Genomic DNA, 18,724 nt, shown 5'->3' on the forward strand with positions numbered 1-18,724 from the left:
GTAAATTTCGGCTCTTTGTAAGTGCTTCCTTCGTGTTGGCTATCAAGTAGCTGAGTTGGATGTTTTGCCAATTTATAGTTGGTTGCCTTTGCAATTTGTTACTGCCATCGCCCACTTCTTCCTTTTTGTCTTTTTTTGCACTTGTGATGTGGCTTGTGATACACCATGACCCTCACTGGCATGAGACTAGCTCCCATCGCTGAAGAAGATGTGCTTGGTCAAGGTAAACTCCAAATTGGTATTTGAACAGACGTGTATGCCGATAGTTTAACAAAATTGTAGTCTTATTTAGCATAACGTTTTCCCAAACACGTTGATATCACGGTGAGCCCCAGAAAAAGCTATCAAATTTAAACATGGAGCGTCAACAGGAGAGAAGACTTCCCAGTGCAACTGGAGTAGGATCGCCCTCGAAGTGTTCCGTATTTGAGGAGGAAATAACGGGTTACCCTAATACCCAATTCCCGGTCTGAGTAGCACCCTACTCTCGCTTTAGCTAGACTGTCCGCCGCACTAAGTGTTTGCTGCCTCATTGCCAATGCGACACACGAACCGCGGACGTTGCCCAGCACAAAAATCGAATGGCTGCAATTGCAGCAAGCGAAAGTGATCGATTTAAAAGTGGGCGTGGCTCGGGCAAGCCTTGCGCCACAACGAAGTCTTTTCGCTGTCGTTGCAGTCGGCAGCAAGTTGCCGTCGCGTGGTCTAGTTGCTGCCACTAGCAAAAGATCTCAGATACGAACACATACTGTCGAGCTAGCATGAATGCCTCGGTGGTGAGTGCCGTGCTGTGTGTCCAATAGTTATGCAACAGCCTCGGTCTGACCCACTTTTGCGCGGTTTTCTTAAGCCTTTGTCGCCAATGCTGGCCAGCATTCACTTTTGAACAAGTTACATGCAAATGTAACTATGGCCAGAAATGTGGTGGAGTTTTTTCTAGACCCAAAATTGGTTCGCTTGAATGGGTTTCGACTCTTATATATAATATTAAAGACGTGCACACCCTCTGGATGTTAAAGCAGACAAGATAGAAGGCAACTTTGCTAGCCATCGGGAGCAACAGGCGTGCGGCCAATTAACATTTTGAAAAGTGGCCCGGCTGATCAAATTGTGTGCCACAAGCGTCTTAACGAGTTCACAAACTGGCCAGTCAGCTATGTTGCGTGCCCCGAAAGTCAAATGACAACTTGTCCATGTGGCTATGCCAATCAAATGAAGGAGCTTAACAACAATCTGTTGTGAAGTTATGCTTTTACTGAACACTGGCTCGACCAGCAACCAAATATGTTTTTTGCCTTTTAAGATGTATGCAGTTCGAGCAAAACTGCATACCAGACTCCAAAAAGTAGAACTGTTTCTAGCTTGCGGTGGTACTAGGAGCAGCTCTTCCTTCAAAGCTTTTTCTTGGGCAGCAAATTTGAGGGTCCTTCCCCCAAAAGAGTTCGGAGGAAAAGCAAGCCGTTACAGAGTACCAGTCAAATGTACATTGTCGTTTGTATGTGTGGCAACAAAAAGCCAGTCGATAGACTAGTTGCATAATAGCCGAAAAGCGCTTGAGGCCGGAGCCCCACTTAGTATTTGAATGTGGCCCACAGCTTCGAAAAGGAAAGCAACCGGGCAAGAGTCATGAGGCAAGAGTAAGTGTGGCATATTTCCTGTTTTGTGGTACCTACTCTTGAAAATGGGTACACTGCTGATGGCGATTATTTCATTTTTATTTCTTGTTATCTTTGACTACCCGAGTCCCCTAAATCTGTCATGCCTCCGAACGCTGAGATAGCAATTGCCTAACTCCGATAGCATAAAAACATTCGCTATGCCCGAACAGCAATGGACTCTTTCTGAGAGATTTCTTAGTTTTTCTTTGCAGAGCCCAGCAGTACAGGCAAATCTAAATCACCAGTAATGGACGTAGTGAATAGGTATAGCTACACCTCCTTAGACTTTGATTATTTATAGCAATATATCAAACGGCATTTGAAACGCATTGCCAATAAACTTAAAACAAGGGGGCTCAACTCGCAAGTCGCTTTATGCACACAGTCTGCTGGCAGGAAATGCAGCTGTTTTTTTTAGAAAGGAAAAGCTCGACTGGAATCGAAACTGATTCCTCTGCTGCTGATCGCTGGCTGCTTCCTGCGCGTAAGCATTGAAGTCAAATGAATGTATGTATTTGTAGACAGACTGTCTACTTTTCGTGTTGGGAGAGACCTCGCAACGCAACGAACGATTGACGTGGTCACTTTGGCCACCGCAGCTCTTGAGGTTTAACGGGTCGCCCCTTCCATTGATTTGTGCACTCGATCGAAAATGAAACAAACGAAAGCCGCTAGTCAGACAATCATTTATTTCCGTCTTGCGGGAGTGCTGAGCGTGCGTTTAATTGCGCACCGCACCCTGCCAATCGAAAGACTTAGGCAACGAACTTGTCGGGTGCTTTCTGTTGCCCAGCTTCGCTTGATTAAAAGTTTAAACGTGAAAAAGGAGGTCGATCTGACGGCGACTTGGTTAAAAGGCACACAAAGAAACAAATACCCTTTTCAGGTTTTCCGAACGCGTGTAAGCAGACTAATTCGAAGACCCTATTATACCTGTCCTAACAACCTCCAATGCCCATTCCAACGTGGTCACCAAGCTCATTACGGTCGACATAAATCAGATTTTGGGTCTGCATCCAAACGAGGTGGCAATTAGTGCAATGGTTCGCGCCATTTGTCTAAATTTGGCATTGCTATCCGCGGTTGCCAATTTTATGGCCCGCATAAGTCGGAGGCAGTGTTGAAATGCTACCTCGCCAAGCTATCTTGCGGCCTAATGGCAATTGGGCCGAACAATGGTGACACACCGCTGACGCAGCCGACGTATGCGTATCATCACACATCGTTAATAGTTAATAGTGGCACCGCGTCAGTGAGACAGTAAACAAGTAGTGCTTTGCATAAATTAACGCCTTGTGCACGAAAACGCCTAATCAATGCGAGCCACCATCGTCGCCTCTTCTGGGTGTAAACTCCGTAACTAAGACTTAACATAACTTGGCACCCCTGCGGTCCGCCTATAAATATTCATCGGCTTGAGATACGAAAATTGTATTGATTTACATTAAAAACCTCCCGCTATTCACAATATAAACGAAGACGGTAGCTGGGTCAACTGCCGTTAACGGCATGTTTTATTGCCGCTTCCGAATGACACTAAAGTCAAGTTGCTCATCAGCCCGCGTTTTATGGCTGAAAAGTGGTTGGTCGACTGCACTTTGAGCGCAACACCTGTAAAAGCAAAGCTCGTAACTTTACGGCTTTCGTTACGTTTCCCATTGTGTCACTGGCGGAAAAGTTAGGGGGCAAGGTGCTTCTGCCTTAGCTGCGGTACGGATATCAAGTCATATGATGGTCCTTCGGTTCCAAGCAAAGACGTTAATTCGCTGTGCTCTTACACTAACAAGTGAAGCAGGGGAAAATAAAACAAACCGAATAGCAAGCCGAACCAAAACCAATCAGCCTTATGGTCGAATTACTGCTCGTTGCATAACAACAAAGCCGTCTAGTCAAGTCGGGCTTCAGCCTGAGCCTAGCTTCGGCTTTAGCTAAGCCTTTGCCCGCTCGGCATTAGCCACAACGTTGGCTGCGCTGCGCTCGCACCGTCCGAGCGTACATAGTCGCATTGTTTAGTGGAGCGGAAAGTCCAACTGCAGAGCTCTGGCGGCGACGACACAAACGCAATGACAAGCTGGTTCGTTGCCGGCCAGCAGCAAACAATCGGAGACGGGCCTGCCAAGTGTGGGCTGCCTAATACAAATGTCATCAAAGCTGATGGCAGGTCTGGGCTCTTGCATGGTCAATTACCATTGGCACGTGATTTGCTTTCATTGTGCGCCACCGCCGTATATCAGTTGCCCTGACTGGGTCAATGTAGCCCAACTACGCTGGTATTCGCCGTGGGGCTCCGCCGACAGGCTCTGAAGTGCGAAGTTTTTGCGCGGTAATTGCACAATTTGTGGATCGTACCCTCTACGCTGCATACCAACTAGACGCCATCCCAGAGCCTTGACACTATTTTGTACGAGAGCACTACCTAAAAGCCATTGGAGATTTATTCAAATATTCTATATCTGATTTGCCACACACCCGAGAAAACGAGATAACGGCAGTGCATTGAAATGCCGCTCAAGCTTGTTTTCGACTCTTTGCTTGTCGACTTCGCGAACACTCAGGCTCAGTGGGAGACGTTCGGCCAAGCGTTGTGAATTGCAAATCATCTGCGCCCAATTACAATGAGTCCCCCAGTCCGAAAACCGCCCTTTTTTTTTCTTTTTTATGAACTGATTTATTGTAAAAGTAATGTTATATAGTGCTAAAAAAAAACGGTTTATCAAAAGTAACAAAAATACTTTTACCCTAAAATGTTGTATCAAAAAGTAAACATAACAATTTTATATTTCCAGCACTTGTTTTCTTGACTAAGAAACTAAATTTAGATATTATTAGATGACGCTTGATTTTAGATGCTATTTGCTACTTTCAAATATACATTTTAGTTTTGAAATAGCAATCATTTGCGAACATTTAAAAGATTTTAATTTCAATTTGTTATGAAACGTGTTAGCGCGTGTTAGGCTTGTCCAATCCATTGAGTACCGTCAAGTAATAAAACAAATATTTCCCCACATAATCAATGCGATTGGTTGCGCGGTTGCCTTGGAACAGCCTTACTCGGCTTCACCTGGAGAGCATTAATTTCAATTGAATTCAAATTGAGCCAATTGTTCGACGGTTTCACCTGGCTGCTGATTTTCCCGACGAGAGGCCAAACTAATTCCGTCTTGGGCAACGCGGTTTGAGGTCAACTTTTATACCCTTGGACAGGGTATTTGAACTTCAGTCAGAAGTTTACAATTTGTATACTAAACGGATTTTTTTTTAGAAACAAATATCAGTTTGTCCTCATTGTTCCAACGCAAATTTCCAGAATAAAAAATGCTTATGTACATATTCTTTGTCTCTTGTGTTCATTTACCTTTTTGAAGCATAAAACGGGCTGATAACGGCACGTTTTTATTATAAAAACTTGCTTGCCAGCGAACTGCCACTCATTATTTGTTACGGATTCAAATAAAATCGCTTTAACGACAAAAGGAGGGTTTGGCCCTAATTGTTTTGATTTGGATGCTGCAAGTGGCAATTGTCATAACGGGCAAAAGTATATTATTGAGACCCGCATTTGGATGTACAGTAATTTGAGGGTAACAAACTTTGAATGGTCCGTTAAGCCAATATTTAAACTGAACTTTATAACCTGCGATTACAGTTTTTGTTTGCGTACGCATACACAAAGATGACGAAGAAAAAAAATACTTTCTGGAAAAAGAATCGAAGAAAAGTTATTCACAATCATATAAATTTTGCAGTTACTTCTACCGCATACGATTTTTACCTTTGAAATCAGCCACTGTTGTTATGAATTAGGATAAGTTTTTCAAGCAAGCGGCATTTGGCAGAGTTTGAGAAGGCCAAGCTACAGAACAACAATGCAGGGGGTAAGCAAAAAGTTGTCAATTGTCTGCGCAGACATGCAGACCGCCTGTGCACTTTAAGGCGGCGCTCGCTGCAGTCATTGACCGCATTCCACTGTTGCTTTGAGTCTTACAACTGCAAGACAATCGGATATTCATTTTACGGTACTATAAAACATTGAAGTGGGTTTTTGGTAAATATCCGTGGCAAGTCCTCTTTGCAAAGCTCGTGTTTCAAATAATCAATAGTTATTTTTGTCTGCCTTCTATTTTAGGATCTTCAGATGCCCAGAGCAAACGAGCGTCTCGCGTCACCAGCTCCCGCAGCTTCGGCACGAACCCCAAGCCCACCAACGCCAATGGCCTTAGCTTCGACTGCCCCGAGGAGTTCGGCTACTACCCCCACCCCTCGGACTGCACCCAGTACTACGTGTGCGTCTTCGGAGGAGCCCTGCTCGAGAGCTGCACGGGCGGCCTGATGTACTCGCACGAGCTGCAGACCTGCGACTGGCCCCGCAACGTGGGCTGTGAGCTGGTGGACACATCCTCGGAGCCTAGCTCCGCACGTAGCCAGAGCCAGAGCCAGACGCACTCCCAGGCGCAGCAGCAGCAGCAGCAGCACGTGCCCAGCCGGGTTCGCTTCGGGGCCGCCTTCAGCGGTCCGGGCGGCTCCCAGAAGGCGCCCACGGTGGCGCCACAATACCACCGCTCTCCGCCGCAGGTGATTCAGGCGCAGGTGCAACACATTCCGCCCCCACCACCGGAGCTCCGAGTGGCCCCCAACCCAGTGATCACGTCGCGGGGTCAACCAAAGCTGCTGGTCGACTCCCAAGAAGACATTGCAAAGGTAACTTTTGGGGGAAATCCGAGGAACGGGTTAAGAGAAATAAATCATATTATGGGCACTTTTGAATTATATAAATTTAATACATTTTTACTTGAGATGAGGTCCGAACCGAATGCAAACTAAAACTTTTATACCAACCTTTAGCTATATGCCGATGCCCAGGAGACGCTCCCGCCCGTTGAAGAAGAGGAGTCCGATCGCCAGCAGAGGGTTTATCGTGGCCAGCCGAGTACCGTCAGCCAGGTGCAGCGCGATCGCGACGGCATTATCCACCAGGCGAGTATCAACGCGATTCCGCCAGCTGGCAAAATTGGATCGTATGCCTTTGGAACGGCCTACAGGTAAGGACTCATCCCCGCTGCAAGCAGTTTTCACATATCGTCGCTTCTGAATTGATACCACCACTTTACCTACGCTAAACCAAATCCAAATTCTATGCAACATCATGTTACATGCTCTTTTCTCTCATACAACGCATACTGCACTATCTCTTTATCTTGCTCCAACGTACACCGACACAACCACAATCCGACCTTTAACTCCGGACAACCGTACCGCCTTCGGAAAACACTGTACACAAACAGCGAAAACTTGGACGACGACCAGACGCTCGAATACGAACTGTCCAGCAACCGACTCGATAGAGACATGCGGCGCAAACGCCGCGACCTCAGCGAGCAAGTCGTGGAAAATAAGACCTCAGAGCTCATTGAAACAGAGGGTTCTGTCGACTCAAATACCTCCAGTGAAGTGGTGGAGCCCGATATCCAAAACTCACTTTCGGTAGGTGGCGATACCGCCAACAACTCAAACGATTCACAAGAAAGCTTCGACGGGGCGGCGCCGTCTGTCACCAAGCCGCAAAAATATTCCTCGAAGATCAGTCAGCCCAAAGATAAGACCGATATGAAGTTTAGCTACGAGCAGAGCTCCGCCGAAGGTGACGAGCCAGAAGAGGGAGAAGAAGGAGATGCGGATCGGGAGGATGCGGCCACGGGAGAGTCGAAGCGACGGCCGCGTCAGCTGCGACCCATTCCACATTCGCACAGCTCGTCGAAGTGGCCGGGACAAAACTACCGTGCCATCGACGCACCCCCCTCCCCCCAATACCCCCCGCAAACGGGCTACAGCTTCGGCAGCTACAACCCATACCTCACTCCGCCGAACCCAGCCCATGCCCAGCCGTCCTTCGGCCACCAAAACTACAACCAGCTGAGCCCCGGTTACCAGGCGTACGTGCACCAACAGCAGCAGGTGGCCCCGGCAGCAGTTGGTCCACTGGGCCAGCAGAAGCCCAAGGTGGTGTACACCGGGTACAATCTGTCGTTGCCCCCGCCGCCACTGGAGGACGACTTTCGGCCCATAGCAGGCAGCTACTATGGAGCGGCGAGCGCCGGGCCCAGCAGTCCACGGCCCACCAACAACCAACAGCAGCACTCGAGCCCGGGCGACCTGCTGCCCTTCTTGATTCAGCAGCTCAAGGAACTGAAAGAGCGGCGCAAGCACCTGCAGGCAGAGAACTTTGCCTACTTCCACCTAGACAACCAGCCTGTGAGTCCTGCCACTCCGGGAAGCAACGCCTTGCCCACAGCCAGCACCACCCCGAAGACCCCCTTTGCCTACTACTCCCCCGCAGACCCCTCGAAGCCAGCACATCAGGTCACGTCGAACGCCCAGTACAGCACCGTAGGCGGGTTCTTCAACAACCAGCAGCCGGACCAGGTCCCCCATACCCCCCATAGCCCCCATACGGCCAACTACCAGGGCAAGTTGGTATCTCAGTACAGCATTGGGTCCACCGAACCGCAGCGCAGCACGACCGAGAGCAACTACTTCCAGTACAACGTTGTGGCCAACCAGAAGATGAAGGGCGTCTTCAGCACGGTCAAGCCAAATCAGATCGGGCACGCTGCGGTGAAAGTGAGGCCGCCTGTCACGCCACTGCAGGTCACCCAGAGCATTAACGTGGTTTCCGCTCCGAACTTGGCCTACAACAGGCCCAATAGTCTGCAGCAGATTCCGTTCCGCGACTTCTCAAGCTTGCCCGTGGGCATCAGCTACGCCAGCAACAGCACCATGCCGGAATCCTATCAGACTTTCACCAAGTCCGTCAGCAGCACAGAGGCGCCGATGCGCGACCTGGCCGCGACTACGCCCAAGTCCAAGCCGGCCAACTTCCAGTTCAACATCCACGAGTTCATGGCCAACCTAAAGGCCAGCGACCTGGCCACCGTCCACCCAGCCGTAAATCCGCTCATCAAGTTCTTCAAGCAGGTCAGCAGCGACGGAAACGAAAGCCTGCGCAACGCGCTGGTCGTTCGTCGTCCTGTCGCAGGAAGTGCAAGTACGAGTACCAGCACAACTAAAGCGACTCCGACCACGCCGAGTCCAGCGTCAGCCAAGTCGCGCCTGAGATCCAAGCCGACCATACCCACGCCTGCCACGCCGACCACCACGAGGGCTCTCAAGGGGTACGAGAGCTTCATCAAGGGCATTCAAAACCAACTCAACAAGCAGGCTCACGGCCAAAGTGCCGCCTCCAGCACATCGACCAGCACTGAGCGATTGCCGCCGCCCAGCACGACTCTCGAGGGCGTCGACTACTATGACGAGGATTACGAGGAGGACGAGGATGTGCAGCCTCCGTCCCAAATGCCCCCCTACATGCCCATGTCGGAGACAATGGCCCCTCCCCGCCCACAGTTGGCTTCGGCCGTCACTGAGTCGCTGGGCAAAGTGCGGCCTAACTTCCAGACAGGCTTCCTGGAGGCGACGACAACTCGCCGCCCGTTCCCAAACTTCTCGCAGTTGAACCACTCAAGTTCCGAGGCCGGCGTGCCGTCATTTATCAGCTTCCCCAGCGACATATTCCAGGAGCTCAAGCAGCGCCTGCCCCAGCTGCCGGACTTCAACTCAACCCTCAACCGGCTGCCCACCACCCAAGTTTCCACGACTCCACGCGGCCCGCGTCCGACTTCAAATCCGGGATCAGTTTCCTCCAGCACGGCGGCGCCGCCGACGACGCGAGCACGCTACACAACGCGACCCCGCACTCGAGGTCAACAAAAGTGGGTGACGATGTCTCCGGCCCAGGAACCACAAGTCTCCGCCCCGAAGAACCACTCCGACAGCGGCTTGGGCTCCAGCAAGCAGAGTAACGTGGGGGGCCTGCAACTGAACTCTATACATGGCGGCCAAGGCGCAGACAGACACAGGTACTATTCGAGCCGAAAAATCCCTGTTAGTTGAGTTACATTGTGGCGCTACACAGATACACAAGAAATCAAACCAGTGAATACAAGAATCGAAGCGTTCTATGTACATATAGCTAATACACAACGCCTGCCCTCCCACTTGGCGACAATACTGTTTATACGTCTACGTTTTGATCGCAAGGATCGAACTTACCAAAGCTGTACAGTTGACTAAACAAATGTTCTGGACGTGGTTACCTTAACTCTAACTATAACTATAACTAAAACTATAACTATAACTAAAACCCAAACGCTAACCCGAGCTAATTTCCTGCTAACCCCATTCATATCCGCCATCTGCTCATCTGTGGTACTCATTATTTTGTTTGATTAATTGAATTGTTTTTGATCTCGTTTTACATTTTTCTCCCCTGTTTTGAACTTGTCACAATTGCCTCTCCATAAATTACACACTTAATTGACGGGAATTTTCGCCAATGTAAATAATCTTCGTTACTCACACAACACTTCCTTTACACCAAACTATTTTCAACAACTGAAACAACAACGTGTACAGAGTTGAGTCATCCTCACCGTCATCGCTAGGGGCGCCGCCACCCGCTAATATATTTGTACAGCCCACGCCACAATCTCCATCGCCACAGTTAGAACTCAATCGTAACTACTACAATGCATCCATATTTAACCACGGGGGCGGTTACCAACAACCGCAACAGCAACAGCAGCAACAGCTACAGCCAACACCATTCCAACAAGCGCAACCGCAACAACAACAACAACAACAACATCAGCAGCAGGCACAAGCCCCATCGCATCCCTATGATTCATCCTATTATTCTGTTTACGACGACGATATCGATTTATATAGGGATATAGAGTACCAGCAGCAACAGGAGCAGCAGCCGCCGGCTGCCCCCCAGTACCAGCCCGCCGTGCGGCAGCAGCAGCCGCACTCCACCTACCGCCCCCTCGAGCTCGCGGCTACCCCGACGCCCCCCAAAAGCCTTCCTACGGCAAGCAGCCCGCCTTGACCTACACCACCGATTACGACGAGGACATTAATGCGCAGGTGAGAGCCAAAGAAGAAGTTCGAGGGCGATCTGGGAATCCCATTTATGACCAACTTCTTCGATATCGATTAGAATAATTACACACCGACATTCAGATACAAGTTGCCTCTGTACAAATGCCTATCCAAGTTATACAAAATGGTGAATTGAACTGTATTTTTAGATCGAGCAGGAGAATGTGTACGGTCAGCCGACGCCGCCGCCCCAGAGGTAAGTAGCATTCACTTCTGGCCTTAAATTGCGTCGTAACTCAAGCTGGGGACTTCACAAGGAAAGCAATTCACCCAAATACCTCACCCAGCCAAAAACAGTCAGTTTTGCAGAGCAAATTAGCCCACCTGCACCAGCAGTCCTCTCAATCTCGCTTCCCGAAAATAGTTAGAGCCCCACAAAATACAAAAAAAAAAACAACTACACAGTCACAAAAGACTCCCCACTGCATCAAAATTCCGTCACAACCGCCAGACCAATACGTATACACCCAACCACAATACACTTTATCTACCAGGCCGGAACAGGTGGCCATCCAAAGACTGGACTCCCGGGCGACCCCCTCGAGCGCACCGCCCCCGCCGACGTCTGCCCCCCGTCCGGATGCCCGCACCTACTACGACACCCTCACCACTCCCGATGTTCCGGAACTCGGGCTGGCCGACTACAGCTACTCCAGCTCCGCGGAGTACGCCTTCGGGTCGGCAGAGGACTACAACCAGGGCGAGGGCCCGTTGACCAGACCCAAGACGAGGCCCCAAGCAAGTGCGGATGACTACGACCTGGTCGCGAATGTAGTGGGTTCCTCCGTTAGGAGCACAACGGTGCTACCGACACGCTCGCAGAACACCAAACCGACTTCGGGGACTAGTAGGAGTCCGACCAAGAGTTCCTTCACCACCACACAAACTTCCAAGGCCACAAAGTCCACAACAACAACAAAAACTACAAGTACAACAACCACCACACCACCTCCACCAACGACAACAGAAAAACCAGCAAGGTATTTTCACTAGCCATTGCGATAGCGCCCTAAAAGACTGTCTTAAGTGAAGTCTCCCTGGCAGTCGCCCTCTAACGCAACTGCAACTCAGTCATTAGCTGGCTTCATTACTATTGCTAGTCTTTAAGCTCTCATTCCGTCATACAAGTGCAGTTTGAAAAATTGGCTTTGAAAGATCACACTATACAGAACACACAACTACACCCGACATGTTTAGGCAGTTTTTTAACATGCTACTGATATCTACAGCATCAGTGAAATCGCTTCGTGTTGCATCGTGCCAAAGACCTGAATCTCTGCTGACTGTTTGAACATATGTGCCACCTTCTGTCTTTCTGTTTTCTTCTGCAATGTGATTAATTAATCGTATTCAAAGCATGACTACTCATAAGATAACCGTTAGGTGTCGCGAAAAATAAGTACGCATGAGCATGTATCTATTCGTAATTTTCAACTGTCGCAGCTGGCAGTCCACCACAAACTAAAATGAATTTTGAAAACTGAGAACCAAAAGGCTAGGCAAATAGGCTCCCCTACCCAAAAAACAATAATTTACTAACACCCATGTGATTACTTATTAAAATACACGTCTCTTCAACAGCTCGAAAGCGCATGCAAAAAAGCCAAATAGACAACATGTACCCAACAAATCAAAGACAACCACAACCACATCCACAACACAGACTCCCAGCCAGGCACCCACCACGCCCAGTTCCACACCTCCTCCGAATCCCTCGACCTATAGTTCCAATCCCTTTCTCAAATCAAAGCTGCAAAATCTCGCCAAGTCGTTGGTTAGCTTCGTCTCAAACATCCAGCCCCAAGCAAACGCCACCGGCTACCTTCAACTTCAGAAAAACTCAAAGCCCAATCGCCAGCCAACAATCCCGCTTGCAGACCAAGTCCCCACCCAAACTGCCTCCCCAACCCCCCCGTCCTCGACGACGCATTGGCCGCTGGTGGAGGAGAGCCCAGCCAGCAACCAACTGGAGCACGTGGAGACGGTCTTTGACGAGAGCCAGAATGTCAACGTGCAGACGGCCGAGCCCCCAAGGAGCCGCTCCTTTGAAACCAGCACCTCGCCAAAGTTCCTCGACTTCATCAATGCCGCCGCCTACGGCACCAGTCCACGTGGCAACCTGCTGAACTCGGTGCAAGACAAGCTTGTGAGCCGGGACGTCCCCTATCGAGCCTACTCGTTGGAGTCGAGCTCGAGGGAGCCGGAGCCACTACGCAAACGCATTCAAACCTACATTACGTCCGATGTGGCCCCACAGAGCTTTCGAGCTCCCACTAGCAGTGAATCGATGGTACCACCGTCGGAACAGATGGAGAGCGCGAGTACGACGCGACCCAGTAAACCAATTAAATACAGTCTGCAAACTGGGTCCCATGGTTTCAGTTTGCACGTAGAGCAGAATCAAAGCGAGGGTAATGCATCCGAGTCGAATTCCGCAGACAAGGCTCTGCTTTCCACCACAAGCACTACCACCCCGGCGACGCCGGCTAAGATATCTGAGGAGTTCGTGGAGATTATTCCCACAACTTATGCGCCACCCCTTCGGATATGGCGCAATGGAAGGCCCACCATTCAACAAGCTTATTACAGGCCAACCCAGAGTCCCACCACGAGTGCAGTTGCCAGTTCGAGCACATCAACTCCTACAGCGCTCGATGATACTACTGCCTCGAACAACACCTTTAAAACAACTTCAACACTTAAGCCCCTGCCCGCTCCCACTACCGAGCGGTATATAGTTTCGGGGCCAACTTATGCGGTCCGCGCCAATCACTTCAAAGATAATCTGAACCGCGTGACTGCCAACCCTGCAACGCGTTTTGTCTCCCCTTACAAAAGCCTCGAGAATCTGCTGCAGGACGATCGTCAGAACGTACACCACCAACTGCGGACGACCGCTAGACCGCGGTATACGAACGCACCTGCCTTCCCGCCCTTCCTCCAGACCACGCCGAAGCCACCAAAGAATCTGTTCATCACCAAAGCCGTCAGAAACAGCAGCCAAGATGTCCTGGCCACAATGGCGACGGGAAACGCTCGCAACTTCAGCGTGAGCGACGCTATTCTCAGCACATTCAGTCCACAGCGACCTGCGCCGAGCATGGTGCGAACCACCACTACGACGACGACCACAACCAGCACCACGGAGGCACCGCCTCCAGAAGTGGCTACTGCTCCTCCTGCTCCAACCACGGTTTCCACAGTAGTCGCCTCCTTGCCCATCCGCCTGGCGCAGTCCTCAGTCCGTCCCCGCGGTCGCTCCCGCTACACAGCGGCCACCTTGAACGCCCTCGTGGACAGCGTGGACGAGCCGACGACTTATGCGCCCAAGTTCAGGCCGGCCCCCGGCTACGATAGCAGTGCGTACCCGAAACGCAAGCCCCAGCGCGTCCGGGTCATTAACGGTCAGCGCACTTCGGTTGGCGAGCCCCCAGCTAAGCCGCAGGAAAAATACGAAGCCTACAAAGCCGCGTTGCAGGCGAAGGATGCAGCTTATAACGAACACGATGTTCCGAGCAAGTCGCTCAAGCGCAAGCCCATCGAAAATGAAGCCAGCGTCCCAGACGAGCCGCGGGCTGAGCCCTTGATCAGCCAGCCGCTGGAGACCAGGCAGCAGAACAGCATAGAAGAGGCCGGGACTGGGATAGCCTTCAGCTCCACCGAGCACGTGGTGGCGATAACAGACCGCCCGACCGTCAAGTTCCTCTACTCCAACAAGTACAGGCAGCCGACGGCGGAGCGCACGCTGGCGGAGAGCCTTCAGAACGCCGGCTACATTGCATCTGGCTCGGGACGGGAGCAGAAGTACCGAGCCGCCAACGTGATCGAGCAGCTGAGGCAATTCCTTGCCGAGAGTGACAGCAGCAGCGGCAGCAACGAGAGCGGAACCTCCCAGTTCGTCGATGAGTACTCGCTGCCTGAGACAAAGGCGGCGGTGGACGAGGTCAAGCAGCTGTACTTGCCCAGCGAGGGATCGGCAGCCACAACAATAAAGTCAATCCCGACAAAGACGCGTCCCACACCAGTGCCAGCGCCAGTTGCCCTACTGCCCTCCACCCGACCCACGGCAGCGAACTTCCAACCCACCGCTCCAATGCGACAAGTAGCAAGCCAGTCCAAAGAGTACCTCTTTGCCCCCACTTCTAGTTTATTGAGCACCGATCCCACCCCCACCGCAAGAACCACCCTGACCCCTCCCGAAGTTAGCACCGCTAGAACCCCGAAAGCCCCGTCAGACTCCCCGAACCCCGTCATCACCACCGCCACCGCCACAGCCACAGCCACACCCTCCCCGTTTGCACTGCCCACTGCGCGCGCCTCGAGGGTTAACAGTGTCATAAAGTCGTCGATTGCCGCCGCTGCCCTCGGCTCTAGCCCCTCGACCTCTCAGCCAGCAGTGCCGGCGGGCAAGGCCCAAAAGCTCCAATTCGGCTTCGCCCCCAACAATAAGATCCACCAACACCAAACAAGCAGCAGCAGCCACCATGGCGCCGTAGCCCCAGCATCGGTGAAGTGCTCTGATAGCACGCTGAGCGCCAAGTGCAACGAGATCCCCTCAAGGTATAGATACCCGTACCCGTACCCGTACCGATTGCTTCTAAGTTCAGTTGACCCCAGTCACCACTCTACTCTTCTTACTCGTTTAGCTCCTTACTTATTCTCTATTTGAATCACCGTAATTTGTTTTTGAACACAACCAACCATATAGCCTCCCACTCAACACTGTACTGTATCGTACTGTACTGCTCTCAAGCTTTCTTTAGACTCTCATACCACTCACATTCACCTACCTCTAATCTACGTATCTATAGACACCCTCACTTGGTTGGTGTTGATTGTTGGCTTCCTGTCGAGCCGCAGTATCTGTGCTAAACAACCAACGCCTGTTGAACAGAGTTCGATTTTAAGTACTTCTGTATAAACTATCACAGTAATAGTAATGTCCAACTTCACTGAATCCTCTGACATTAGAACTTACTAAATTTCAGCTGCTGGGTAAAATGTTGCAAGCAACACTTTGGTAAACGATTTGTAGAAGTTTTCTATTAGCATTTCCGTTAACCGATTACGGTTATCATACTGGTGGTGGCCCGTAATGAATCCCAAACAACTTGTTTTTAAATATTATTTTCTGTTTAACTGTACACATCAATTGGCTAAAAAATTAGAGATAATATACTGTGACGCAGATCGCAAAGTGAGAACTAAGAAGTTAGAGATCTTAGAGTTCTAAAAAAAATAATTTTAAAACCATCCACTATATAATTTTATAACGTAAGAATATAATTATTGCAAGATAGATTGGTTTGCAAGATTTCCTATTTACAGAAACTAAAAATGCATTAAATAGAGATCGCGTGGTGAAAACAAAGATTGTTCAGCCTCCCCAGTTAAATTAACTAAAATAAGCATCCCGTATTTAATATGCAACATAAAAAATTTACAAAATTGTTTCGCACATTTTACCGAGCAGAAATTTAGTCGCCACCAACAACTCAGCGTTTGAAGCTCAGTGTTAACCTATATCTCAAAGCCGTCTGCCAATTTTAGATGTAGGCCCCTATCGTTTTGATTCTGGAGATGTTCCTAATTATAAAATTCGACTATTTTTAGTATAGCTTGAATCCTTTGTCTTGTTATTTGAGGTACTGAGGTTCCTATAAAATAAACATCTTCGTCTTTTCTCAGCCTAAACTTACCGTCAAGCCCTCACACGTGACACAAGTATGCTACAAAACTTTTTGGTTCTCACTACAAAAATATTTACAGCAAATTGGACAATTAAATTTTGATTGTTCTTCCGGTGAAGGTTTACTTGGTCTTATATAAGGTAATGGGAAAAATTTGTAGAGTACACTGCAAAATAACATATAACTTGTATGGGACAACTAACCTTGCGTTCATGCATATTTTTTGCCTATTTGTGTAGCACCAACATGTAATGTCAGTGAAAACTAAAATTTTATTTGAGTAGAGCAACTCTTTATTGACTTCATCTTGCCTCAATTCATTTTATTCTTAACCAATGTACAAACAATATATTTAGAAACAACAACAGAAACCGGGGTAGTGCCATTTACGCCAACCAAGACCGAGACGTCCCATCTACGCCAAACCGCGGAACCCACCCACCGTAAGCAAGTATTTAAAAATATTGTGACATAGTAAAAATGAAATATTTTTATTTAAGCCGAACTCGTCCCACACTGAAGCCGTCGGGCACCATTGTGTCAAAGGCCCAAGAGTTTGTGGATATATATCGGTACCCACCGACCCGCCCGGATCCCATTTACCCACAGCCAACGCCCGACAAAACTGCAGCCAAGTGCAGGAAGGACGTCTGCCTGTTGCCAGACTGTTATTGTGGAGGCAAGGAAATACCTGGTAAGTACGATCCTGACTAGGCAAAGCTTATTTTAGAGAAGGTAACGGCGGGCCAAGGCGCTGATTATAAATACTGAAGTTAATGGTAACAAATGTGTAGGCGGCCTAAGCGCCTCGGAGACACCACAAATCGTACTGATGACATTTGACGATGCCGTCAATACTATAAATATCGATCTTTACGAGGAACTCTTTAACAATATGTCGCGGAAGAACCCCAACGGTTGTCCTTGGCGGGGGACCTTCTACCTATCGCACGAGTGGACCGACTACGGCATGGTACAGGATCTGTACTCAGACGGGCATGAAATGGCCTCCCACACTGTTTCGTAAGTTGCGTTAGAAAGTGAAGGCGCTTCCCATCAGCAAAGGTTACATCCCGCCAAACGCCTCCAGGTCATAGTCAGCACCTGTTTCTAGCTTGCTCTATCACTGCTCTGTGATTTTCCGACATTTCATCACCCGCATTTCATCTGCATTGCTAGGCGACCTTCCCGTTGAAAGCATACCTCAGATCGTTCTCTTGACCTTTGATGATTCCGTAAATGACCTGAACAAGCAGTTGTACACCGACCTCTTCGAGAAGGGTCGCGTCAATCCCAACGGCTGCCCCATCACAGCCACCTTTTACGTCTCCCACGAATGGACTGACTACAGCCAGGTGCAGAATCTCTACGCCGATGGACACGAAATGGCCTCCCATACAGTTTCGTAAGTAGATGGAGCTCGATCCCGACCTCGCCACAGAACGCACTGCAATGACAACTAGTAGAGGCATCGCCTAAGCACAGTAGTTATTTAGTTAGCCAATTAGCCAACTCAGCCACACTGCACCTACATACCATTTTAAATGTTTTACAAACCACACCGCTTAACTAACGAAAATGAAACGCATCTGCGTATAATAACCGCAAACCCATTTGAATACAGTCACAGCTTCGGAGAGCAGTTCTCGCAGAAAAAGTGGACCCGTGAAATAGCTGGACAGCGGGAGATCCTTGCTGCGTACGGAGGCGTCAAGTTGTCGGACGTGCGGGGCATGCGCGCACCCTTCCTCTCAGTGGGCGGGAACAAAATGTACAAAATGCTGTACGACTCGAACTTCACCTACGACTCCTCCATGCCTGTCTACGAGAACCGACCGCCCTCCTGGCCCTACACCCTGGACTACAAGATATTCCACGACTGCATGATTCCCCCTGCCCCACCCGCTCGTACCCGGGCGTGTGGCAAGTACCCATGGTTATGTGGCAGGACCTGAACGGTGGTCGCTGCTCGATGGGCGACGCCTGCTCGAACCCCAGCGATGCGGAAGGTGTGACCAAGATGATCATGAAGAACTTTGAGCGCCACTACACCACGAACAGGTACGCAGGGCTTCTTGATAAACATTCACAATTGACTTTTGGCCAATAAATAACGTTTAATTACAGAGCTCCTTTCGGACTGTTTTACCACGCTGCCTGGTTCACACAGCCCCACCACAAAGAGGGCTTTATCAAGTTCCTCGACGCCATCAACGCGATGCAGGACGTGTGGATCATAACAAACTGGCAGGCTCTGCAGTGGGTGCGAGACCCAACACCGACATCTCGCATCAACTCGTTCCAGCCGTTTCAATGCGATTATTCGGCAAGTGTTCACAGTACATGAATAATTGGTTCGCGGCCTTATTGAAATTG

General features: G+C 49.7%; 1 protein-coding gene across 1 annotated transcript in view; it reads left to right on the forward strand.

Moving 5' to 3' along the window:
- LOC108091512 (mucin-5AC) overlaps positions 1 to 18,724 on the forward strand; it is a 32,602-nt gene that overhangs the window by 12,516 nt on the left and 1,362 nt on the right. The window contains 13 exon segments of the mRNA XM_017190761.2: positions 5,788 to 6,359; positions 6,504 to 6,700; positions 10,131 to 10,569; positions 10,572 to 10,643; positions 10,808 to 10,854; positions 11,153 to 11,638; positions 12,240 to 15,218; positions 16,705 to 16,791; positions 16,849 to 17,042; positions 17,528 to 17,753; positions 17,973 to 18,235; positions 18,238 to 18,409; positions 18,476 to 18,674. Coding sequence (XP_017046250.2) covers positions 5,788 to 6,359; positions 6,504 to 6,700; positions 10,131 to 10,569; positions 10,572 to 10,643; positions 10,808 to 10,854; positions 11,153 to 11,638; positions 12,240 to 15,218; positions 16,705 to 16,791; positions 16,849 to 17,042; positions 17,528 to 17,753; positions 17,973 to 18,235; positions 18,238 to 18,409; positions 18,476 to 18,674 — 5,933 coding nt within the window.

This window comes from Drosophila ficusphila, unplaced genomic scaffold, assembly GCF_018152265.1.
Source record: "Drosophila ficusphila isolate 14025-0441.05 unplaced genomic scaffold, ASM1815226v1 contig_412, whole genome shotgun sequence".
In the NCBI taxonomy this organism is placed as follows: domain Eukaryota; kingdom Metazoa; phylum Arthropoda; class Insecta; order Diptera; family Drosophilidae; genus Drosophila; species Drosophila ficusphila.